This window comes from Poeciliopsis prolifica, unplaced genomic scaffold, assembly GCF_027474105.1.
Source record: "Poeciliopsis prolifica strain line A6 unplaced genomic scaffold, Auburn_PproV2 SCAFFOLD031, whole genome shotgun sequence".
Classification (NCBI taxonomy): domain Eukaryota; kingdom Metazoa; phylum Chordata; class Actinopteri; order Cyprinodontiformes; family Poeciliidae; genus Poeciliopsis; species Poeciliopsis prolifica.
In genome coordinates this window covers 1,275,666-1,302,426 of record NW_026562406.1, presented here as the reverse complement: position 1 = coordinate 1,302,426, position 26,761 = coordinate 1,275,666, and the positions used below count along the sequence as shown (strand labels likewise).

The window sequence follows — 26,761 nt, the reverse complement described above, 5'->3', positions numbered from 1 at the left end:
CACCAAATCCTCTTTTTATCCCTATTTGAGTGACTTTTTTACTTTTATTTGAGTACAGGTTTCTCTGCATTCATGCTCGGATGTGAACTCCGGACAGACACTGGAGTTTTTGGAGACTGTCCAGCAGGGGGCACAAATGTGACACTGCACGTCCTGAGAGGTTTGGTGAATCGGAACAGAAGAAGGCACTTCCTGTATGTCGTCCGCTGTGCTGTGTTTTCACGTAAAATTGCAGGTAAGACGAATTAACGAACCCGCGGCTCTCCGCGGACTCCTTCATTATGACTGAGGCTTTTTCATTTGTAGCGAAACACGCTGGAACTGCATTGGTTTCTTCAAATATAGCCGGAAGGTGAAACAAAACGCGTCTTAACGTCGCGCTTGGCACCTTTTTATGTGACATTTTACAGCACATTTGTGAGTGTGACACCCGAACAGGTGTGTCAGCAGCAAACGAGTCCCGCGCGCGGTTGACTGGAGTAGCAGGGAAAGCTAAAGCCCGGAGTCCGGTTTAAATTTGCGAAATTTTCATTCATTTGTCTCACGAATCCTAAACAGGTGGCTGCATGTTCACGTTCGGCCTCTAATCTAAACTTTCGCAGTCAGACTAACCTTTCGGCTCCCAACAGTTCCCTCCTGGGGTTCATTTTGACGCGGTGTGAAACTTTTCAGGCTGAACTTCTGATTTAAAGCTGGCTGCTCCGAAACTGACGCAGCCAGCTCGTTTCAAGAACCAAGTCCCGCCACGAACAACCTCAACCACTTCTATTTTTGTTGTGTTAGACGTGCAGTTTGGTACAGCGCAGGTCGCTGCATAACATCTGGTTTAATAAAGACCTTAGACTGCCATAAGCTGCACCGGATTGCATCTGCAAATCCTTACTAACCAAAGCTGACGCTGCTCCTCCGCCACCTTCTGCTCGGCCTTCGTGAACAGAATGTACTCCTTTTTGTCATCCCTCTTATTATTGTCATGGTATTTGGACAGACTTGGGAACAGTTCAATATTTCGATAATAAGCAGCCACACAAAAAGATGGCAGAGATTCACCATAGAGGTTTTTTTTTTCCTTCTTACTATTGTTGATAAAAGTGGAGCTGTTTCTTTAAGAACTTCGACTGGCCAATAAATCCTCAGACAGCGACACGTGAGCAATATCAACAGACAGACCGTCCAATAATTTAACTAGAGCCGCACAGCATTCTGGGGGATGTAGGCAGAGGAAAGGCTTTAGCCTCCCAACCTGTCAAGATGGGTGACATAAACTTGTTCAGTCAGTGACAAAACAGCAAGAACCTCCTGAGTAGCTCGCAGAGAAGTAATGACAGGTTTCACCACCTGGCCTCAGAGCTGCTTAAAAGTAAAAAAAAAAAAAGTGAAGGGAGGAAAGGATTTGCAAGTCACTAGTTTGGCAGTGTTTCAGATATTTAAAACAAACAAAAAAATTATCAATAATTTGTGATATCGACTGATATGAAAGCCATATAATGTGATACGTTTTTTTTTTTTTCCTTTATCCATATCGTCGTGTCCTATTGGAAACCTATTAAAGGGATAAATTTTTTCTCTGGTCTTTCTGCAGTCATTGGCCATTTGTGATTCATATTAGAACAGCAGACACCACTGGTTTGTTGTTGTTTTTGTTTTAAAACAGTCAAAAATATCATGAAGTTACCATTTTAAACCTATAGTAGCAGTTAGCAGGTGTAGCTCCACTGAACCAGTCATACTTTTGTGTCTATTCTAGATGTGAAACGTTAACTTTTCTAATCTTGCCGGTTTTCTAGAGGTCGTGTCAAATGTCAAAACCACATGGTGATGAATCGGTTCAACTTGGCTGTACTTTGTTCAGCCTTCCTGCAACCTAAACGAACTCCAGACATGTCTTTGTTTGTCGTAGAAAACGCCTTTTAAGTTGCTTCTTGTTACAGCTACTAATTAAGACTAATGATTACTTTAGTTGTGGATTGATCAATTAGTCATTCTGATTAATGGATTGATTGAATAAAAAAATTGGCATATTCTGTAGATTTTTTATTTCAGCCTTTCTTACATAATATTATAAATGAAAAGATGCAAATAAACAAATAATGCATTTGTTTATTAAATAAAAACATAAAACACACTTCCCAAAACGTAACAAAGTTTTCGGAACAAAGGATGCATCTGCAGCTAAAAACATGAACGTGAAAATCTCAGCCATTTTTGCTTGACTTAACATCAGTGCCGTGCAAATCTGATCTGTTGGTTATTTTCTTTATTTATCAAGAACAATTGGATAGCAAAAGGTGTTTAATATGTTTTTCTTTTCTTTGTTGTTTTTTTTTTTTTACCAAACAGTTCGGTAAAACGTATTTCCAGACAAAGTTTGTTTTTTAATCTTAAGTGCAAAATGTACCTACTTTGTTGGTACAGTTTTGGCTAAACTACTCTTTTTTTGAGTTTGTATGCTCCAGTCATCAATTAATCGATTATTAAATCGATTATTAAGTTGGCAATTATTTCAGTAATTGAAATAATTAATTGCTTCTAATAATTAATTGGAATTAATTTAGTTTCTTGGTTTGTCGCAATTAATATGAATGCAGTAGCATTAGACACAGTTAATGCTGCCTTTAAATGATTTGTCAAAACTAAGAGATGAATTAGTAAATGTAGCTGCCAGGAGGGGGCCCTAGACAGTCAGGAAATGTCCTCATGGCCTTGCTGTGTCTTTGTCCAGAAAGGTTACGTTTCTGTTGTTTTAATCTCAATCCTCTTTAAGTGTGCGCTCAGGTTGGAGTCCCTGCTAATGCCCTGAAAAGCCCAAGCTGACTGCTAGCTGACTGGTTAAATGGGAAAGTTTTCCCATCACTTGCTGAAGGATTGTCTTAGAGGCCCATCTGCTTTCATTCAGACGCTGTCTGTCATTCTGTGTATTTATGTGTGTGTGTGCAGGGATGGCTCAGTGGGGGGCCATCTTCTCCATAGTAGCTGCTCTCGGCGGAGCGGCGCTGTTGGCCTCCGTGCACAAAATCGATGAAGGCCACACCGGAGTGTACTACAGGTGAGCCCAAAAGATCGGGTCGGGAGAAATCTGTATAGTGAGAGCCAATAAAAAAGATTCCCCACATGCCAACTCTGCTTTGCTTTTAGGCCAAATAATTATCACCACTTGCACTGACATGCCTTGTTCCCGTAGCATGCTATAATGAATAAACCTCTTTATTTTTCCCTTGCTTCGGTGGACTGTTGATAGAAACTGACACGATCTTGTGATGCAGATTAAAGTTGGCACACGTTGGTAACGTTTGCCTTGGAAGTTTCTCTTATCTCAGTTACAGTGAAGCTGCTTGAGTCAGAATGAGACATTTTCTCCAATCAGAGTTTAGATTTAGTGAGCAGCTGAATTGAATAGAAGTGAAGTGAAGCACTGCCTGCGAGGAGTTTTGCCGCTCCCGTCTCCAAAATGCGGGCAACTCTGAAAGTTATCAAAGCTTTTCATCAATCTGTAAATACTTTTTTTTTTCTTATGTGAATATTGCTCTCAATCTGCCCTTGTTGCGTATCCCAGGGGAGGGGCTCTTCTCACTGCCACCAGCGGTCCCGGTTTCCACCTTATGCTCCCATTCATCACCACCTTCAAGTCTGTACAGGTCAGTAAGATTAGATCAGGCATCTCAGAATCCTCTCTTTTTGTTTTTAAGATTAAAGTAGCATATGTTAGCACCACACAGGTCCTTGAGAAATTATATTTGTGGATATGCTCTGAAACAGAAGCGTCAAACTTTTCATATAATGCCCTAAACTCTAGAAACTTTGAGATGATAACAGTGGTGCGTTTAAATATTATTTTATCTATAATATCACAGCAGTTTACCTCTGTCAATATGTTTAAGATTATTTCCTTTCAAGAAGTTCTCATTGAATGCAGACATATTCCTATTTTGACATTTTGCTAATGGATAGTTTTCATCAACACTTTATGTGTCCTACGCCTCGGCTCTGCAGGTTTTTATGAGCGGGCTTTCATCAGGTGGGAGCGCTGCAAGAAGTAGCCTTTTCATTGCAAGTTACAAAAACAACACAAGATCTTTTGTTTTTTTTTCATATATGTGTGAAAAAATAAATCTGCCGGTGGAGCTTTAAGATTTCTTAAAATAAGGTGTGAACTCCAGGAGCCTCATGCATAAAGGATGTGTGCGCACAAAAAAGGCAACCTTCAATGGTTGCCACGGGAGATTTTAGGATTTATCAAACCTGCATGAAAGTATCAAATCAACACTCTAGAAATGTTTTTGATGAGGGAATAAGATTAGAACATGATATAAAACTCCAAATAGGTTTATTTTACATTAACATTATTATTTTAAAGTAAGATTGGAATTAAGACAAATTTATGTTGAATGTAGATATAAAATGATGCCATTCTAGATTGAGAAGAGCCACATTTTGAATAAAAAGAAATTCAGTTGAATTAAAACTTTTTTTTTTCCCCTAAAGGACGCCTTTCATAAAAAGCCATTTTAACTCCAGCATTATTTTCACTGGCAAGAACATGTTTCTCATTAAGCCAGAGTTAAAGTTAATAAGCAGGACAGAACATTTGAACACTGAGTGTATAAAACAAAGTAAAACTGAAAACCAGACCTACCACCAGCAAATTTAGCACCGCTGCTGTCCAAGAAAAGTTTTCCACTTGGCCAAGGCCTCATGAAGTAATATGAAGTCTCTCTCATAGATTTGGTCTGAAAGGACTTCTGTTTCTCTGTCAGGAAGTGCAGTGAATGTCTGCAACATTGAGCTTAGTCATCAGTGTTGGAGCTATTTATTCTTTATTCCTTTATCCATTTGAATTTTGTTAGTTTATTCTTAAACTTCTATTTTTTGTATTATTTACAGAGTTTATTTGCAGGTTAATAATTGTTGATTTTGTTTATGTTTTGTTTTATTATTTTCCTGATGTATTTTTTTGTTTTCTTTCTAAGTCAGACAGGAAGTAATGTGGGTCAGTTCACTTTCTATAAATGTAGGGGCCTGGTAAAGGAGCAGCAGGCATTTGGGTTTGGGGCACATGGTTTTTATCAGTGAAAGAGAAGTAGATCAGAGAACAAAGGAAAGTTTGAAGGTTCTCATTGTTTAAGACCTTGAGATATTAAAACGTTATAATTTTTCTTGTTCAGGTGACTAGCTTTGCTTCGCCTGATGAAACTAATTGAAGAACCCCCAACTACTCTTAAGTGTTTTGGGTTTTCAGCCGTCTGGACAGAAGATCAGTAACAATGCATATTGCAATTGACATGCGATCAATATCAGTAGATGTTTAGTCAGACAGAATATTCAACAACACCTCCAGTTTGTAATTCAAATATTTAAAACCAAAAACAAATAAATCAATATCTGTCAGTATTGAATTATATGAAATGTTTATATCATATCTTTTTTCAGCCATATTGTCCAGCCCTAGTTTTCAGTCTTAAAGAAAAATGTGTAACTGCTGCGAGTTGTTCAGACCCTGAAGGAGGCAGAAAACCCTGATTGAACAAACCCCCCCACACTGGCCACAGTACACTCCCCAGTGGCACACTGTGCTGCTGCTTCCTGGACACGCTTACTTTAGCACACTGGACCTTGTTGGCGCCAACTGGATGTGTCATGTCTAAGTTTTTAGTCCTTTAGAAAGATATTCTTTAGGGCTGCATGCTTTATTTTTAGGTGTTAATCATTGCCAAAACAGGACAAAGATAAATTCAAGCACAACTGTACCAACTTAAAAGCAATCAGTCTGTTTATCAGAATCCCAGATTGATTTCAGATGGACTCTTTCACAGCTTAATGCGATTGAGCTGAAATGAGGAGAGGGGATTTTTGTGCCAAAACAATAACGAGCAAAAACTGCAAAGCTAGCGAAATGACTCGTGTTGCTGCCAAGCCTTTTGGCTGGAGCTGTGAGTCTGCTGAAAGAAGCTCATTTTCCCATACATGGGTAGAGAAAATGATGCGTGCAAGAAGGACAGTGAACTAAACCTGAATTGAACTGTAAGCTGCAGAGAGCCAGACAGCAGAGCATCAGCTTTCTGTTGTTTCAGGAAATAAATTTATGACCTTTCAGCTTTTGACTCGCTCTCCTTAGTTTTATAGCTGTCTCAGAATCCAGTTCGACAGGCTATTGCTTTCAGTTCTGTTTTCTGATACTCAGGCTCTTACTTCTTTATTTTTTATGAATAAACTAGAAACACTAAACAGTAGTTGGCCTGTTCCAATAACAAATTTTGATGGACAATAAATTGTCCCAGAAATGACTGCGATTAAACAATGTTTTGAGATTATTTTCAAGTAATATAACAGCAATGGCATCAGAATGTAAGAACATCTTTCAAAGACCAACAAACTTTAATGAACATTTAACAGTGGAACTGAAAGACATTTTATGTCTCATTTTAATTGATCATTTGATTAATTTATTTCTTCTTGCCACTGTAGCTCTGTTGGTAGAGTAGTTGTCTTGTGATCAGAAGGTTGTAGATTCAATTCCTGCCACATATGCAAGGCACTGGGTCTTGAATGATCTACCGATCTGCGTATTGGTGTTCAAATGTGAGTGTGAATGGGTGAATGTGACTCCACTGAATAGTGGAGTCACATTTTAACCATCGAGTGGTCAAAGTGACTGGAGAAGAGCTATACGAGTTCAGCCCTTTTTCCTTTGGACATCAATAGCAGTAGAAGAATCAGATGGAGGACATGAGGAAATATAACAGAGTTTGTAACTGTGTGATTTTTGACCTTCAGACAACACTGCAGACTGATGAGGTGAAGAACGTACCATGTGGGACCAGGTGGGTTTTCTGTTCTGGTAAGCTTCAGTAGATTTGCAGGTGTAAATAGCTTTGCGGGAGCGTCGTAACTGTACACGCCCCATACTACACTCACACCTTCAACTCACACATCAACAACTTGCTATGCAGTCATTAATTTTTTCAAGGAGTGTTTGGTGAAACCCCTTTGATGTGCGCTTTCTTCCAGTGGAGGAGTGATGATTTACTTTGATCGCATTGAAGTTGTGAACTACCTCGTTCCATCAGCAGGTACTTTGTGATGCCATTGTTTTGGATTCAGACGCACACCCGGAATCCTCTGTGTTTGTGAAAACCAACTCGTCTTTCTTTCGTGCAGTGTACGACATAGTGAGGAACTTCACAGCAGACTATGACAAAGCTTTGATTTTCAACAAAGTGCATCACGAGCTCAACCAGTTTTGCAGCGTTCACTCTCTACAAGAAGTCTACATCGGCTTGTTTGGTGAGGAGAGCCATGTTACAGATTGAGTATATATTAACCAAATATTGTCATTTGTTTTTTCATCTTATTCATATGCATTTTACATTGAAAGTGTTTTTTACAAGTGTGTATATCTGACTAAGGTTAAAAACAACGGCACTGTTAGCTAAAAAGTTAGTTGCACTAACCCTAAGGTATTAGAAATTAAAATAAGCTCCACTAATGCTTAAAAACACACATGGTGTTTAACGGAAGCTAATACTAAAATTGTTTTTACATCTATGTTGAAAGTTTCTATGGGAAAAAAGATGATGTGACGAATTGTTTGTGTGAACAGTCTTCACCCATTTCAAAATAAGAGCATGAATATAAATGTCTAAGTACTTCAAGAATAGTTGACGACCCAAACTTTCAACACAGACTTTATCCAACTGAAAGCTTACAAAACATGTAAGTGAAATAGCGCTTGAGAATTCATTCTGAAATTTTAAGTTAGGGGAAGCTTACAGTGCCAAACCTTCAAAGTTAGCAAAAATGCTGAAGTGGTAAACAAAACAATAGCTGCACTATTTCACATTTTGTACATGAAAAACTTTTAATGCACCTTTCTAACAGCATAATCTCTCTTCTCAAGTTGTACTTTGTTTTGTCGTAACTGAGAAACCAGTGGTTTCGTTTGGGTGCAAATGAAGCCAAAATATAATATTACTTCTCATAACTGAACAGAGCTCTGGCTCTTTCTTTTTACTGCTTCTTCCAACAGACCAAATCGATGAAAATCTGAAGTTGACGCTACAAGAAGACCTAACATCTATGGCGCCTGGCCTTATAATCCAGGTACAGGAAGACCACTCATCAGTTTTTGAGATTTACTTTCAGGTCAACGGAGTGACACTAGATCCTGCAACTGTCTCCTGAAAGAGACTTGGGATTAGATCTGTTTTATCCAGTTTCTCTGAAGTTGAACTTGTTTCTCTTGGACTGTGTCTGCTTGATTGTTAATGTTTTTTCTCTTCTAAAATGATCTCTCTGGTTGGTTGTTCTGAAAGAGTTCCTCTTTAACATGATATTGGTCCTTGAAATGTTTTCATCCGCATGAAATCATCAAAAACCTCCCAGAATTCTGTGTGATGTCGTAACACTACTGCAGAGCGCCATCAAAACAAGAAACGGGGCATGCAAACAAGGCTAATAAATATAAGGTTGACAGTTATGTCCAAAAATTTATTTTCCTGTTGAACTTTTTTTTAAAAAATACAAATTGGGGGCTCGTAAAACTTTTGGAGAAAAGACCAAACTATTTAGCAGCTTCTCAGTTTTCCACAAGGGCATGTTTGGACGGCATCTAGTATTACTGCTGACGTCTTTCTGCCCTGGCGTCACGTTTCTTTACCAGCAGCAGGTAAGGGGTTTTTTCTGGACCGTGAGAAAATACCATGAACAAAACGCATGTCATGATCAGTCATTCAACTATCTTCAAAAACAACATATAGCTTCAAATTTAGTTTTCAAATTCAAATGTTTTCAAGTTAAACGCTTCTTCATATACATAAATTATTGCGTAATGTCATGGCAACAGCTTGTACCGATTCTGGTATTTCATAACTTTCCATAACTCCTTGAAGACTTTGAATTCATGACTTATAACATTAATTTCCCTTTAACATCTTTGAAGTATTTTTTCATTTGAATTGAATTTGAATTTAGTCTTTATAATATTCATGCAGCTCTATGTAAAAGCATCCAAAATCAAATTATTTTTGTTTGGATTGTCGACCGACACGAGGCAGGATCTATTTGAGAAGCGGAAGGAAACTGATGCACATTTTCACATCCGAAAAATGTGAAAAGAATTTTTATTCACTCCAGACAAAATGTCTTTCCATGCTGGTTTTAAAGTTGTATTTGCAGTCGCATTTCATTTCTTCTCAGGGAAATCAGGCATTGGAGGAAACCAGGGGACAAAATGAAAAGGTTACAAGTTATTGTTACTGGAAGAAACCCAATATTTCCTCTCCGCTGAGATTTTATGGCTTCCAGACGTTCCCAGTGTTTCTATCCTTGCTGGTTCACTTATCATAATGACTCAAGACTTTTTTTCTTCAAAGGAGGCTAAGTGTTGCATAACTTTCTAAAGCTATAGTCCCCCCCCCCCCCCCCTCCTCTCCCAAAGCTGTGTTCACCAACTTTCACCCACAGAAATGCTCCACTGGGTCTAAGAAGACTTGTGTGTTTTTCCCTTTTTTCCCTGAATCAGTTGAAGTAAAAGTTATAGACTGGGAAGTCCATAGAAATTAAAACAAATAAACATTGTCCCTGAGTTTGTTCAAGGTCTCTCTCCTCCCCCCCACCCCCAATTCCTTTGGTTAAACCTCTTTTTATGGTCCTTTCTGGCATGTTGTGCTTAACTGAATCTTCTGTCTCTCTCCATCAGGCCGTGCGAGTCACTAAGCCCAACATTCCTGAGAGCATTCGCAGGAACTACGAACTCATGTAAGTTTCTTTTTCTAGCTCAGTGGGACATGGTTTCTGATAATTGCTTTTTCTTCTTAAACAAATAGATATTACGCTTATCTAACTCCCACTGCTGGGCACTGTGTTTGTGGGAGGAAGCTCTTTCAAGTCATTACTTAAACATCCAAAATGACCGACCAGCGTAAAAACACTGATTTCCCGAAAATGAAGCCCTTCCAATTAGCTGCAAATATAGTGAGTGTGATTGTAGCTGGGACATGTTTTAAAAAACTCGACTATTAAAAAAGGAAGATGGAAAACGTCATCTCTTGCATTGACAAAACTCAAGTGAAGCAAAGTATGTTAGGGTCTGTCAGGTACAAATAAAGACAGTGACATCAACTCCACTGTGACAGACGACAAATTTGGCATGCTCAGAAATAAAACGGGAAGTTGAATATCATCAGGCTATCAAAAGATCAAATCAGAAATTCCTGGCATATAGTGTTTGATATAATTCCCCCATTCATTCTAATGTTTAAAAATAACTACCTTTAAATGAACTTTGAAGGCAATTTTTTTTCCATTTGGTAAATATTTGCTGCTGTCTGAGCCCATTCTTTCTGGTTCTTAATGTGGCGTCCTTTTTTTTTGTAATTGACTTTTTTCCAGACACTACAAGTATATCCCAAAAGTGTCCATCGATTGCCTGCAGATTGTAGGTTTTACATCCCAGAAACATGGTTTTGAAATTCAATGGCATGTACCATTTAATCCATAAACACAACTTCAAACACTGCCAAGAGTGGTCAGAACCCTGAACCCTACGCAAGAACACCGACATGGAAACAAATATTTCTCTGAGTGTGTTTGAACAGACACTTCAAGTCAAAAACCTAAACCTAAGTATTTTTATTTGTTTGCAGTATGTTAACTTGGTCTGGTGTGAGTCATGTGCAGAGATTTCAGCTTCAGATGAGTTCATGTGCATGGTATGCACAACTGTTGTCTTCCCAATGTTGCCCCCTTTAGAAACTTTCTGTTATGGACTGTCCACCATTCCCAGAATCAAGCCATTTCTTCATTCTGGGTTTTTTTTTCCCCTTCAGTTCGTCATCAAGCCGTCTAGTTCCTTTGGTTCGTCATCAAGCCGTCTAGTTAATTCAGTTCATCATCAAGTTGTCTAGTTCATTCATTATTCAGCTTTGAGATTAATTTAAGGCCAGGGAAAATGTAGCCAAACAAGATGAACAGAGGAAATGCAAAACTCCATAATAAATCTCACCCACAACTTAAAACAACAAGCACCCCTTTCAGCACCCCTTTCAATTTACAACAACATAAGCCTGTTAGTTAGTTTTGGACAGTTCATTTCCTGCATGAATGAGTTACTGTGAGGATGAGGGCCAACTTTAGTTTTTATCCAAAGGGAGAAATAGTTTTGGAAAGAAGATCCAGTTCTGACAACACTCTCTGTGTTACTTATTACTGTTCCCATCTCTGAAAGTTCATAGCACTTCTTTTAAACCGTATTACATAAGACTAGATTGATGGCTCTTTTGCATTACACAGCCACTCACAGTACTGCAAAATGTACATGTTCAGTTTGATGATGTGAATTCTTAACCTTTCTGGTGATCTCTGGTTTTCCATGACAGTTCACCAAAACATAAGAAACTACAACTCTGAAAAATATTCAAAGGACACTGCAAAATCATCAGTTTCTCTGATTTTGCTCTTTGAATGTATATGTTTGAGTAAAATTGTTCTTTTATTCTGTGAAGTAGTAACAATATGGCTCTGAAATTCCAAGCAAAAATTTAGTATTTATTTGCAGGAAAAGAGAAATGGTCAAATCATGAAATAGATTCAGTGTGTTCAGACATCAAATAATTCAAAGAAACAAAGTTTACATTCATTTAGAAACAACAGAACTGACGTTTTAGCCCACGAAGAGTTCAGAAGTCAATATTTGGTGGAATAACCAAGATTTCAACAGGTTAAAACCTTAGTGGTCTCTTTAATTTTTTCCAGAACTGTATATAACATTCCTCCATTGTTGGCAGAAACACAATAATCTGTGTTTTTGTTCTTGTGGTTTTGTTTTCAAGGGAGAGTGAAAAGACAAAACTCCTGATTTCCCAGCAGACACAAAAGGTTGTAGAGAAGGAGGCCGAAACGGAGAGGATTAAAGCTGTCATAGGTAAGGGAGAAAGTGGAGAATAATGGTCCGTCTGTGACGTTTTCCAAACCGGCAGGTTTAATGTGAATAATTCTCACTTTGTTTTGTAGAGGCTGAGAAAGTGGCGCAAGTTGCAGAAATCAAGTTTGGGCAGAAAGTTATGGAGAAGGAAACTGAAAAGAAGATCTCTGAAATCGAAGGTTTGTACGTTAGCGGTGGATTATAGGATTTCACAAACCTTAGTTTCTCAACAGACAAAAGATCCTGAACAGGTTCAGGTGTGGATTGGGGCTCCTTTTATGTGGAATGAGGTTGCACAGGGATACTGTTGACATTTCTGTAATCTTTATGTAAAGCTTGCACAGCACAGTAAAGGTCTGTTGTGTTTGTTCTGAACAGATGACGCTTTCCTGGCCAGGCAGAAAGCCAAGGCTGATGCTGAGTTCTATACAGCTCTGAGAACCGCTGAGGCCAACAAGGTAGCCGGACGACACAACCTCTCACCTGCACTTTATTCTCATCCAACATACACTCCAAAGTTTGACCCAGTGTGTTATAAGCCTGGCGGGCCACCAGGCTTTCCTTTCCCCTCCCACCAGGCTGAGCTTTGTTTGTTTGTTTTAAATGAACCCCGCCCTCGGCTGCAAAATTCATACTTTAACTTTTCTTCCACAAATTACTGTTTCTAGAGTCGCTGGAGCAATAAAGTCCTGCCAACTTTAAAATGCTAACTCATGATTAATCTAAAAAGTTTAGCACAGTGATATTGCATAACACAGATTAAATTGATATTTTTGTTCTCTGTTTTGTAACATGTAGATAATTTATAGCTGGAACAAAAAGCAGATTTCATTTTCAATTTAGATGAGTTCAGCTCCTTTTTCTCTGTTACGTTCATATTTACTGTAAAACACAACATAATTCATTTTCTGATGTCTGAATTTCCTCCTTTTGACTCGTATACAGATTATTATTAGTGCTTTATTTTGAGCCATATCAAATGCATATGATATCCCTTAAGAGGCCTAAATGGAACAAAATAAATATTCATATATTCACATATACACAATCAAAATAAATACAATATACAATAAATATAAATACAGTAAATGCAGAACACTTTCTGAGTCATCCAGTTCATGTTATATGTAATGATACTATATTTAGACATAAACAAGAACCCATTTATCTCAAAAGGAGTGGGAAGAAGATGAACTTATTTACTCCCACTCCTAATAAACATCTTTTAAAATGAGTTAAGTAAGTAACTTTCTTGCTTCTAATTCAATAATTATTTTTGTTACAGTGAGTAAAAGACACATGGCCAAGCAGGCCAAGCAATTTTCAATACCAAATCAAAACTTTTAAGTCTCGCAAATCAGTGACTTGGTCCCATCTCTGCTTCTTAAGCCCCAGTGTGTCGAGCCAGACGGCCACTCACACTGAGCCTGGCTCTTTTTTCACCGTCTCTACATCCATTCTCTCAGCATGAGGGATTGCTGCAGTCAGTGACTCAGTTAGCTGGGATTAACGGTGCAGTCACTACATGCTTGTTCAGTGATTTGATGCTATCAAATGGGCTGCAAAGCCTTCACACCAAATGGCATTAGAAGCTGAACTTGTGTTTTCATTTCTAGGATGACTTTGAATCTTTCTGCATGAGTGGATTTGATTGACATTATATGTACTTATGTAGGTTAGATGGGAATTTTTGGAGAGTTCTTTGGCAAAGTGTGTTGAGACAACATTGACTGTAAGTTGGTTGTAGTTATATAAACTAAATCGTTGTTAGCTTTGCAGCTATCCTTCACACTGAACATTTGTGTCAGGTCAAGTTTATTTGTATAGCTCATTGCAGCAACATGCTTTGCATGATAGATTGGTCTGTAATTCTGCTACAAAGACTTGTCCAGATTGTTTTTGTTTGTTTTTTTTTTGTTTTTTTTTTTGCTCAGGTTTGATAACTGCTGTTTATGAGAAAATACCTGATAAGCAGGAGGAGTTTTGAATCAGATCAGATGCAGACACAGACTAAACTTTCTTAAAAGTCATAAGATATCAGGACAGCAGCAGGAGGTGGAGGAGCTTTTCTTCTTCATGGTTGAGTTGGTAAAATTTTAATTTTCTCTCCATTATTTTGATTGGACACACGGTGAACCAGAATGTATTCACAGCGCTTCAAGTAATCCATCAATTACTGGATTACTTTCTTTTTCACAATTGCTTTTTTCTGATAAGCAAGTAAATGTAATGCTAGCCAAAGTGGGTTTCCTTGTGTCATCTATGTGTATTATTTTCCAGATTCTACACTAACAATTACTGATAAAAGTTGAGTCTTTTGCAAAAGGAACAAAAACATCATCTGTCAGCAGCTGTGTGCGATCTCGATGCATGTAATGGATGTTTCCTGCTGAGGAGTTCTAGGGCGTTCTGTAGTCCTGTTTTCATTTGGTTCATTTGGTTTAATGTATACACATTAAACATTATGTGGTTTAATGTGTAATAATCAGCCACTGCCCTCTTTTGCTCTCCAGTGAGAAAAGTTTGACTGACAGACCAGCCCTCCAAGTTATGTTTGCACGTTCACAATTAACAATAATGACTCACTGTTGCCAACACAACAACTTCCTTGTTATGTTGATTAATTTCAGACAAAAAAATTGGTATCAGCCAAAATCAGATTTGGCAGATTAAGCTTTTTAAAAGATCGGTAATCGCCGATCGGCCAGAAAATGGCGATCGGTGCACTGCTAGTTTAAAGTAATCCCTCACTTTTTGTCTCTGTTTTGATGGAGCGTCTTTCTCTGCCTCGGAGTCTCACGCCATAGCTGCTAATAGCGATTAGCATTCGTCCGCAGTTCATTGGTGGAAGGAAGTGAGAGCGCTGCACAACACAAGTAATTATTCATCTAGAACACAGACTTGAGAAATTTTAAAAGTCAAAGTCCTGAACTCATTCAATAAATCATTTTACAGTCCTACCAGGCAACAGCCTCTACCCCTCTAAAAATACTTTGCAAAAATATTTTTGCAAAATCACATCACAGAAGTCACACAATCAACAACTGGATGAACAAGCTTATCCACGTGTAACTTTAATTGCGTTTCTAATTTAATGGAAACATCGCAAATGCAAAGTTGTTTTTTTGACATTAGTGGAATATCAGCAAATGATTTGCACACATTTGTAACAGAAACGCAGCGACTGATTCAATCAGGATAGGTGTCTCACTGTTGATAATATTTTCCAGCCTGGATATCAAAGTCATTTGAAATCAGAAGGTATGAGGCAGCAATTATGCCAAACCAAAAAAAGGGGGGTGAGGGGTAAAAAAAACATTCTGAAAGTTGATGTTTACATACAGTATTGTGAAGCATTGTCTGAGTTTGCAATGGGGAACCCCGGCCAGACGCTAATTGCCGAGTTTGGGAACCCTTGACTTAACACAAATAAGGAACCAGCCATCAACAGGGTAGCATCTTACTGCCTCTAGGCATCTAGATGTACTGAAGACAAACCAAGCATTAGAATCAAGAAGACAGGGCAATTGAGTAACTTTTAGTGGAGCATGGTGGTTGGTGTCAGACTGGCTGCTCTGACTTTTACAGAAAATGCAGATTTACTGGGGTTTTTGCCTACAACCATCTGTTAAGATTAATTTAATGTTCTTAAAAAAGTAAGAAGCAGCTGTGCTTATGTTGCCTCTTCCAGGGTAAAGGTCAGAGCTGGATAGGGATGCTGGTTTGAAATGAAAGAAAGGCAAACAAGACTCAAATAACAACTTGTTACAGTCAAGTATGCAGAATACTGTCTCTACACACATGTTGAAACTTGAACCAGATAGCCTTCAGCAGCAGTAGAGCCACTACTGCCAGCTAAGAGCAAAACAATTAGATAGAATTAGACAATTTAAAAAGCATTGCATAATCCGACGGGTCTGGATTTTTGCGATGGGATTCAGACGGTAGAGCCAGAATGTGGTGTATGTACAATATGAAAGCAGTAGTTTAATGTTCGGCCCACAGCCTACCTGACTACTGCTGCTCAACATGCCGGTTCCGATATGACTAGTCTATTCATTTCTCATGGTTTCATTCAGCAGGGTAGTTCACCATATCATTAAACTCAATTCCTCTGGAAGTAGTTCTTGATCATAAGTTAATTACAGTCCAATGACTGCATTAGCCAGAATCTGAGGAAAGTTTCTGACACCTTGTTCAATTAATGCCATGAAGAACATAGTGAGTAGTGATGACGAAGTGGCTTCAACCCAATACTAGCACTTCTTCTGGGGGTTACTTCAGTTTTATTGACCCTTTGCAACCACGTCACTTACTCTTGTTGAGGCGTCATGGCGGATGTCGGAGGCGAGGGACTGCGATTGTTTTTACCAACGAAGCCAGGGTGCCTGATAATTCAAGTCAATGAATTTGTCTGTGGAAGTGACACACTTTGTTGGGGCTTACAGATTGTGGTATTTACGAAAGTTAGAAAAAGCTGACTTAGAAACCAGCCCATACCTCCTCCCTGCTGACGTGTTTGTTGATCTGATCAAAGTTGACTTTGCCTGAATAAATCTACCTCGACTATATTGTGTTGCCCTGCCTCCTTCCTGAACGCAGAGCCTCCGCCAGTCAAAGTGGCATCATGTCACGTAATTTATAGTACTATGTCATAAACGCTGTTTCCCCTCAAACTGGAACAGAGTTAGGGTGTTTACACAACTGATAGTTCAGTAGACTTGGGTTGATTGATGACTAACATTGGAATATTTGCTACATTTTCAGTTAGTGCACTTTACTTTGACGCTGCTCTGTCAAATGAACCAAACCTTTTGAAAAACCTCACCTGTGGTGACTCTGGTCTTCTCCTTTGTCTTTGGTAAAAGGCTAGAGCTCAATACCCCAACAGCGCTCGCAGGTTTGTTTTGGTTGTATTCACCCCGAATGTCCTGACCTAATGTCCACTTCCTGCTTTTGGAGCCGTCTTCAGTCCTCTCAGCATCCAAACTGTGCCAGAGTTCACTTTAATAGAACGGAGACTGAGATTTTTAGGTGGACCAGAGTTCATTTACACACCTTCCCAAGCAAACTGGCCTTTCAGGGCAAACAAACTAGAATTGGATTAAAGCGTACTAAACCAGGCGGGTGTGAATGCACCCTTAAAAACGTATAAACGTTCATGTGCTTATGTTTTGGGTTTTTTTGTTGTTTTTTTGCGTATGGGAAGCTATATGACAGTGTAGCATTCTCTCCATGGTTACTGATTATACGCATGTCTTCTCCACAGTACAGTATTTGACTGCATCTTACTAATCTGAGTTGCAATCATAAGGGCTTTCAGTCCTCACGATGGATGGCTACTATCCATAGCTGTCTTCTGTCCTCATCAAAAGATTTACAATAAAATGCCAGTTTTGGTTTGGTCTGTTTGTGGGGACCTGTAGCCATTTTTAAGTAAAAGCAACTTTAGGCTACTAACTGTTCCCAACTGAGTTGAGCCGTGCGCCTGTTGTTCTGACATCCATCGTGGGGGAGTGATCCGCTTTCTGAAGAGGGCGACGTCACGTGCAAAGGGTCAATAGAGACAGATGATGACTATCTGTTCTCAGCCTACAACAGAAAATAATGCTCCCCATTTCCCTTACTAAGAGTGTAACACTGGAAGTACAAACTGCATAATATCTCCTTCTAGTCCTGTACAGTGAATGCTTTGCTGTTATTGAGCAACAGTTAATGTCATCTGGATGTGACCAAGGCCAGCACTGCAGGATCCAGACTAGTCTTCCTTTTTTCTAAACTCTTCTGCTTCTCTTACAGTTGAAGTTAACTCCGGAGTACCTCCAGCTGATGAAGTACAAAGCCATCGCAGCCAACAGCAAGATCTACTTTGGTAATGACATACCTCAGATGTTTGTGGACTCCGGCTCCGCGGGGAGCTCCATCAAGGCCTCCGCAGCCCTGGATGTTATTAGTGATCAGGTTATAGACCTGGATTAATGAAGAAGGTACTTGGACTCTTAGAACCACCCAGGAGTGGTGGACTCTTTGCAGGAGACAGAGGCACTCGCCGTCACTAACAGAATCTGCTGTCTGGGGTCAGTATTTCTCAGACACTTCAGAATCACTGCCAGGATCCCACTGGAGGGCAAAATAAAAGTTCAGGCAATGTTTCTTCCACTCTGTTCTGGATAAAAGGTAACATTTAACAAAATTGTAACATAACAAAACTGTAGGTTAGATATTATGTTCAGCTATCCCATTTAATTCTGACATTCAACAAAAAAAATGCTTTAAAGATTTATTTTTGTTGCCTCACTTCTTAGGGCTGAACCAAACCGACGGTCATTCCAGTTACATAAACACAGCTTTCTGCTCTGGTTGTTTCCTGTTAGCAAAGTCAATAGTTTTTTTCTTTTTTTTCTGGGTCAGCCTCCCAAGTTGTCAGTGAGTTTTATGGTCTGAGCCAGACAAAGCATGAGTTTCAGTTCACGATCCTCTACTAAAACAGGATTAAATAACATGTTTCTATACAATAGGCCAGAAAAATAAATTGTACAATATGAAGTTTGAAGTTTACCAAAAAAAATTCATACTTGAAATACATTGTGACCTTGAAGGAGAGAGGACTAACAAAAGAATATGCCTACAGCTGTGCCTACCCTGTGATCAGGGTATGCTTCTTTAACAATGGGTTCCCAGGAAAACACCTGCTGGATCAGATCAAAGCTCTGCTGTGACTCAGCAGCTCTTTCAATGTGTGCGCAACTCGGAATTGAAACTTAATTACTGCCTGTGATCCTTCATTAAGACCCGTCTCTGAGGCTGTTCCAATATGTCTCATATTTTATAGCCATGAGGAAACGTTTGGCCACATCAGCCTTCTTTCTTATGGTGAACCTCAAGGATCCCATTCTGGGTCTTTCCTACTCCGACAAATCTGAGTCGTCCATTATCAGTTCATCCTGCATTTTGCACCCACATTTTACTACAAGTCATTCCCATTTCCAATTTGTTTCTGTAAATTAATTACTTCATAGCCATACACTAGAACTACTTTACATACTTTTTCATGATTTATAAAGATAAAACGTCAGAGAAGTAGTCAGGTGTGTACTTTTCTCATATTCTGAACATTTTATAGCCTACAACCAGGGCCGGATTTAGAAGAATATGGACACCTGGGCTAGAGATAGTTTTGGTGCCCTATACCAAACAATAAAAAAAATAAAAATAAACTAAATATTTCACTAGGACAATAAGTACATCAATAAGTAGATCTACACGTTTGCAGGTGCAAATTAGTTGGTTTTAAACATCTGGCAGATGGCTTGATGTTGGACCCACAAAGATAATTTTCAAATATTTGAGTGTAGTTTCAATTTACTAAAATATAACAATATTTTAATAAAACACCACATGTGAATGAACCATGACTTTAATATGAACATGCAAAGTACCCATAAAAAAACTTTTTTTGCCTCCCCCTCACTCCAAAGAACTTGTGGCCCTGGGCTACTGCCTTCGTAAGACCTTTCTAAAAACTGACCCAGCCTATGATGATTCATGGAAAGAGACCAAAATTAAACAGAACTGCATCTCGTACCCAGCAGCAGACTATGAATAGATCATATAAATGACTTTGACTCATTAGTCAGAAAACAGCCCGCTGGTGGTTACAGATTGACGCAGTGTATGGCAGACCACCTACCCCCTCCTTCATAACAACCACAAATGGAAGAATATTAAGTGAATTGGTGACATTTCAGTCACCAATTCTGAAAGAAGCAAGGAAACAGAAAAGTCCCCCTTATAAAATTCAAAACAGCTCTTAGGCTTGTTGTTCCTCTCATCGAGATGTATATCATAACTAGAAAAAAGTGGGGGGTTTTTTGTGTGCCTCAAAGAGGCTCCATCCGGTAGTGAGTCGGACTCTATTTCCTTCTGACCTGCTTGATGAATACGGGCCCTGAGTGCAGCAGTGGACAGCACAAGCTTGATGAATGTACTGTGGTAGCTGCTCACTGTCTCATTTAAATCACTGCTTTTTTTTTTTGTATGATTTTGTGTGTGTGTATCTGTACAGTGAATCTGTAATTCCTTTGATTTCCTTTACTTTTTTTTCTCCGTTTTTCCTGTGAAAGATCAGGTGTGGATGGCGTTTTTCCATAGGAGACTGTGCCAAGAGCATCTCAGATTATGAAGCAGAAAAGAAGCTTCTTACTTTAATTTGGACGTCCAAACTTAGACCGGCGACATCTGCTTGAGTCTGGACTTCTTTCTGCAGTCATTTGATGAATGTTTTAACTGGTTGCGTTGGAAACTGTTCAACAGGAAACATTGGCAACTTTACCGATGTGAAAATGAAGGAGGGAACACTTAATATAAATGTGAGATTGCACTAGAAGCATTTCACTGTACGGGCATTTTTTAAAAAGCTTTATGAAGAGCATGTAACGCAGCATTGTGTAAAAACTCCACGATATGATACAATGCGTCATTAATAATGACACAAAATGTAATGAAATCTCAAATTGTTTTTGCTTTGAACACTTAAGACAGCGTGTTCTGGCTATGAGTCTGAAAAGGCAACTAAACGTTTGCCTTTTAATGACTCAATTTGCATGATTAATATTACAAGTGATAATTCAGTTTTTGATTGTTTATTACATAGTTTCTTAAAAGAAGAGCTACCTCTGCATTTTGTAATAATCGGCACAAAATGCAACAAAATCCTCATACGTTCTGCTGCGCAGGTAAAACATTACATTTTGTCAATCATTACATGATGTGGTTTGAATTGTTCCATTTTGAAGTCAGATTTTTAGATATTATTACCTAATGCTGCGTTATAGTGCAACAAGAAAATAAAATCCATTTGCTGTGATGTCTTCTGTTCTATTTTTTGTTTGTTTGTTTTCACTTTTTGATTGGTTTTAGTTCCATGGTGCATTGAGTTATTGATGAAATTCAGGAGTTTTTGTTTGTTTGGGCGTTTTTTTTCCCAAAGAACTATTGTGTGTTCATCCAGATTTATGCGTTTCTCAGCGGGCGGCACCCTTTAGAGCTATGAGATTATGCCCTCATATTCATTCCAGTTTCTCAGGCTGACCGAGACGAGCACTGAGTCAACAGAACATCGTATTGCACTGCTTTCAATAACGAATGTACAATCAGCATGTTGTCTTCTGACAATGAGCTGCTGTTTTAATCGAGAAATAAGAAGCTTCTCAACAAGGGGCAGTAATATATCTAGAATATTTCTTTTTTTTTTTACTGATACAGTAAGAGTGTAAGCTTGTGTTTGAAACACAATAAAATCCACAGAAGCTAACTACTGTTTACCTTTTGTTTGAAATTTGAATTGTTTTCGCCACAGAAACACAGTGACGGACGTTAATCGGTTTTGAAAAGCTTATTAAAAAACTAAAAGCGATTTTCTAAAGTTTTGCGTTTTTCCACTGTGACAAACCGCAGTGAAAGCCATCACCCACAAATGAAAAACCAAAACACAAGACTTGTGAAACTGGACGGTTTAAGCCTTGACTCATCCAAAAGGTCACAGAGGAAGGCATAACGTCTGAAGCAACACATGCCTCGCCCCATCTGAGTCCATGTCAGGGAGGTTCAGGGGGAGGGATATTCAGTGGGACGAAAATGAAACATTCTTGGATCTGTACAAGCTTTTGTGCTCTGGGTTTTGCAGCAGGACAATGAGCCTACTTAAAGTCCAGATGTAAATCTCTAAGAATCCTTAAAATAGATGGTTGAAAACACTTCTACTGTGGTTTGATGAAACGCTTCTGCAAAGAGACCACAATTCCTGGACTATAAAAGAGACTCAGTTGAAGTACGTTTCATTTTTATTCAGCTGGTCTTTGGCAGATAAAATATATTTGATGATTTGAAACTCCGAAGAGAGACGGCACTTTTACGTCTTGAAATGTGCCCCCAAAAAATCCATATTCAGAAGCAGATTTTTTGTGAGTAGAATAGCTTTTAGTCTCTTACAAGAAACTCATCACACATTTTGTTCGAAGGACTGAAGTGTGATTAAAGTTTCTGGTGATTCATTTCAGTCAGTTTAGCCAAACATTCTCATCCTGCTAGAGGCTCTAGTGGATTCATTTAAGGCTTCCAGCGTTATCAACATCTTACACTGTCGGAAAACTTCTAAAGAACCGTAAGTGAAAGCAAGGAAAAGGAAACCAGCTGGGAAAGCCTTGAGGAGGACATGTTCTGTGGAACAGTGTGAATTGGAGTCTCATCATCCTCTGGGTCACAACAAGCTGAAACAAAATTCATTTATAACAATTTCATAAATATTTCTATTTGAATAGTGGGAGAGCAGTTGCACAACCCAGTAGATAGTTTGTTTGGGGGTTTTTTTTGTAAATTTGTCTCACATTACAGTGTTTCTTGTCTGTTTTCAATATTTTCACTCTGGAGCTGCACAGCTTTCCCCAAGAACAGATTTTATAGCTTGAAAGTACAACTGAAACCAGAAGATTGTCAATAAAAAGACACAATTTGGTCTGATTTCACTCAAGACAGTGTTTTTTTTTTCTTCTTCTCATTATTAATTTTTTTTATCTGCTTTCTGTAAACTTGTGGTTTCAGCGTGTCAGATACCTGGAGGTATTTGTTAGTATCTGATAGGAAGGGGGGCTCGTTGAGGCATGTTTAACTCGGAAGAGGATTTATTTCAGCATGTACAGATAATGGATGTCAGATGAGATAACATGAGACCGTCATGTGCCGCGCCTCCACATTAAGAAATCCCCTAAACTTTCAGCCTTGGGTGGTGCTGCTTTCAGGTACAGCAGCAATAAGGGAATTTACCACTACACCTGTACACGCACATAAGACGTATTTCACTCAGAGCGTGGGCCCAGGGCCCCTCCCACTCCGGGTATCGAGCCTGAGCTGTAGAAAAGGCGCAGTGATCACTCTGGAGCTGGAAGAAGCGCGGCGCGCGCGGAGACGATGTGAGGTTCCCCACCGTGACGATGAACGAATCCGTCGTAGACCCGGGCGCGCGCACGCGCCCCTCTTGCAGGGACTCTGGGAGAGCGTGAGAGCCGGGCAGCAGCAGGTCCTGCTCTCCCCGCACTTGGCCGCGTCCTGCGCCCTCCTCACGCACCTCGCACTCTGCGCGCCTTTCCTCGCGCTGGACGCGCTGGGAGGCGTGTGCGGGCGCGTCCGCTCGTGGAGGATAGCGGCGGGCTCGGGCCCTCCGCCGTCCCTCTGGAGGTGGCACGAGTGCTTCTGGAGGCTCCTCTTCAAGTACGCCACGGCGGTGCTGCCCGCCACGGCGCTCTTCCAGCTGCTGCGGAGCCCGAGCCTCCCGGAGCTGGCCCCGTCCTGCTGGCGGCTCTCTGTGGAGGTGGTCGCGTGCTTCCTGCTCTTCGACACGTTCTTCTTTCTATGGCACTACTGCATGCACAGGTGAGAAGCAGGATTATAACAATGGCCTGAGGCTACTTGTTCCATTTATTTCAATCACATTTCTTAATTGCCATTGCATCTCGGTTGCCAATCTCAGTTTTGCTGCTTTAGTTTTTACTTTTTTTGAACATTTATTTTGTCGTTAACTTTTAAATGTCCCTAATAGCAAAAACGAGTCAGTGATGTTCTCAGTATCAGGGCTGAATTGTCTCAGAGTGACACTGAAAATTCACAAATACTAATGTGGGACGGAGCTCGTCTCCCTTCCTCTGTACAAAGTAAGTTTCACCTAATAATATAATTAAACACTGCTACAGATACATATTTGAGAGGGGGGGAAATCTTCAATTTGTAATAAGCATTCATTAAATATGTATACCACTATGTGTAGTTAGATAATTTTCCATTATTTCAAAAGAAAAGAAAAAAACAAATGATTACAGAGGAGTAATCATTTGTTATCCTGTTTCTCCTGATTGACACAGTGAGTGGCTGCAGCGTCTGGCTGCATTTCCTGATGACTGAGTGAAAACTGTGTCCCAACAGAGCAGCTTTTCTGTACTGCGTTTCATTTTCTGTTTCCTGCTCCCACCTCTAAAAGCTTCAACAAGCAGCCAGGATTCCTTGACAGGAAACGGTTAACTAAACTTCTTTTGGGTTTCACTTGCCAACTTTAACTCTGAAATCTCCAATCAAAGCGGGTCGGTGTCGGTGCATAATGTGAACAGAAAGAGATCAGATTTAGAGTTTCGATTAAACTCAGGCGAGGATAAAATGATCCGATTCCTGTTGACATCTAATGGTTGGGATCTAAGGCTAACTTCAAGATAAGCTTATTGTGTGGAAACCACTACAGAACCACCCCTCACAGTCTATATACATGTTGCAACATAACAGTGTGTGCAAATCAAAACATCAGGACTTTTTAATAATGGATGTTTGGTTTGTTTGCTTGGACATAAAACTGGACTTTTACCAGAAGTTTGAGGAGAGAAGAGTTTATTCCACATCTCTGCACACAAACAGCAAGAAGCATGACAAAACAGTGGGAGTAATCTGCAGATGAATCAGTTATGGATATGGAATCGGCACCACAGAAGCTATAATTGATTAAATTCCTCTGAAATGATGGAAAGTACAGCAATCAAACAATTTTTTATTTCTTGGCAGTTTTGACAAATGGATTTTCTGCATAAGAACGTTAAATAAAATAAAAGATTGTTTATTATTCCAACCGGCAAAACATTTTGTGTCCAGCTGATTCTGTCAGCTTTACAGCTATCCGTCGTAAATGTAGCGTTAGCATGTAGCGCCAGTTTAGGAGTTTGGGGGGACGACCCAACCGCAACACAAACATTCAAATTAATTTACCTAACTCAACAAAATGTATTTTACATTCCAAATAAACAGATAATGTCCTCTTGCTCCATAATATTGAGCTAACTGGCAAATGCAGGCAACCAGCTTGTCCATATGGGATGCCAGAATTTCCTACCAGGACTGCAAAGAAAAAAAAAACAAGTAAAAAGATGCTAACAGCCTATCTGTACTCTTGATAATAGTGACGCACTATTTTGGGTCAGTATGCAAACAATGAGAGAGTACACGATGCAAATAGCCAGTTTTACAACATCACTTTATGGCAGGATGTTCTTGATACTTGTAATATTTTGCAGATGACAGGATGTTGCTCCGATTAGCTGTTTACGAGAGCCTGTGGCTGCTTCCAAGTGCACTTGCAACCTAATTGATAACATCCAAGTGAAGAATTTGTTTGAATATCGAACCTCTTAAGAGTTTTTAACAGCAAAATAAGCACAACTATCCCCTGATGTACTGTTATGCTGACGACATGCTGCTTTGGTCACGAAGCGTAATTTGACATCAAGTACTGCTGAGGCAGCAGTCGCTTACACCAAATGTTTATGGCCAATTTTGAGAAAAAAATTTAGGAAAAAATCTGAAAAAAAATGTGGGACTGTGTGAATTTTGCAGATTTGTGAAAAACTGAATGGACTTATTGATTTAATGTGGAGTGTAGAGGACACATAAAAAGCTACAGAGGGACAGATTTGGCCCCCGGGCCTCGAGTTTGACATGTCAAAGTCTCTCTGATCTCTGACCAAACCTCCACAGTGGACTTTCGAATGGACACCACACTGAGACCAACATGTTTTTTTGTTTCCCCACCAAGGGTCCCCTGGTTGTATCGTGCCGTCCACCAGATGCACCACCAGCACCACGTTCCTTTTGCGTTGGCGGCGCAAGACGCCAGCGCCGCCGAACTGCTGTCGCTCCTGCTGCTGGCCCTGGGCAGCGCCTGGATGCTGGGCTGCCACCCGCTCAGCGAAGCCCTCTTCCACTTCCTGAACAGTTGGCTGGCGGTGGAGGACCACTGCGGATACAACCTGCCATGGGCGTTGCACAGAATACTTCCCTGCATGGGAGGAGCCCCCTTCCACCAAACCCATCACAAGAAGCACAATAAAAACTTTGCCCCCTACTTCACACACTGGGATCATCTGTTTGGAACATATATGGCACCACGTTCCTATTTCAGGAAGAGACACGACAGGACGATCATGGAGTGAATCGCAAATTTGCTGTATACCTGTTCGTGTGGGCGCGCGCGCGCGTGTGTGTGTGTGTGTGTATGAGGGGTTATCGACGTGTACTCATATGAAGGTATGTTTCTATTGGCTTGTTGGCAGAAGGAAGACTGACATATACGACATCTCTAAGATGAATAAATGCAGCTAAACATTTCCTCAACATCACCAATATTTTCAAATGGTTCTTTCAACACAGTAAATAAGTACACAGGATATATATATATATATATATATATATATATATATATATATATATATATATATATATATATATATATATATATATATATATATATATATGTATGTATTTATGGAGAGAAAACAATCCAAAATATTTTATTGTAATCATCTGCAGCTAAAAGCTAAATCCCATCAGTGTTTTTTTATTTATCTACCTCTGCTTTCAGTACCGTTTCAGTTATTCTTGTCTTTGAAAATTCAATAACAATGGGTTGTGGTTCACATGTTCACTATGAAATTGGACGTCATTCACCAAAGTCGTTCATTTTAGACATGTAGCTAGTATCAACTTTTTTCCTCCTACATGTTTATCCACTTTGTACCAAATTTGTATCGATGCAAAAAAAAGTGTTTAAAATGCTCTGTTTTTTTTTTTTTTTGTTTTGTTGTTTTTTTTTTTTTTTGCATTTTTTGTACATTCACAAAATTAATAAAAGTTTTATAAATATCTAACTGTGATCTAAATACCTTGTCGTGTGTAGAATTATCCAGCTCGGGTTTGATCCAATTATGTTGGTGATTCATAATTAATCCGAGATGAATTATAAAAAGCGTAAATGGGCAC

General features: G+C 39.4%; 2 protein-coding genes across 2 annotated transcripts; both read left to right on the top strand.

Annotated features, from left to right (window-relative positions):
• The first annotated feature begins 166 nt into the window (after positions 1-166).
• erlin2 (ER lipid raft associated 2) lies at positions 167-21,230 on the top strand. The gene is made up of 12 exons (XM_055050570.1): positions 167-235; positions 2,938-3,046; positions 3,554-3,635; positions 6,772-6,818; positions 7,006-7,067; positions 7,156-7,281; positions 8,024-8,097; positions 9,695-9,753; positions 11,826-11,917; positions 12,007-12,096; positions 12,296-12,375; positions 17,717-21,230. The coding sequence occupies exons 2-12, from the start codon at positions 2,940-2,942 to the stop codon at positions 17,894-17,896; spliced, it is 999 nt and encodes a 332-aa protein (XP_054906545.1). The 5' UTR covers positions 167-235; positions 2,938-2,939; the 3' UTR covers positions 17,897-21,230.
• Positions 21,231-22,905: 1,675 nt separating this feature from the next.
• Positions 22,906-26,163, top strand: LOC129372943 (cholesterol 25-hydroxylase-like protein). Its single transcript, XM_055050571.1, is given in 3 exon segments — positions 22,906-22,924; positions 22,927-23,344; positions 25,539-26,163. Coding segments are annotated over 3 exon segments (834 nt in total). The 3' UTR covers positions 25,936-26,163.
• The last annotated feature ends 598 nt before the right edge of the window (positions 26,164-26,761 follow it).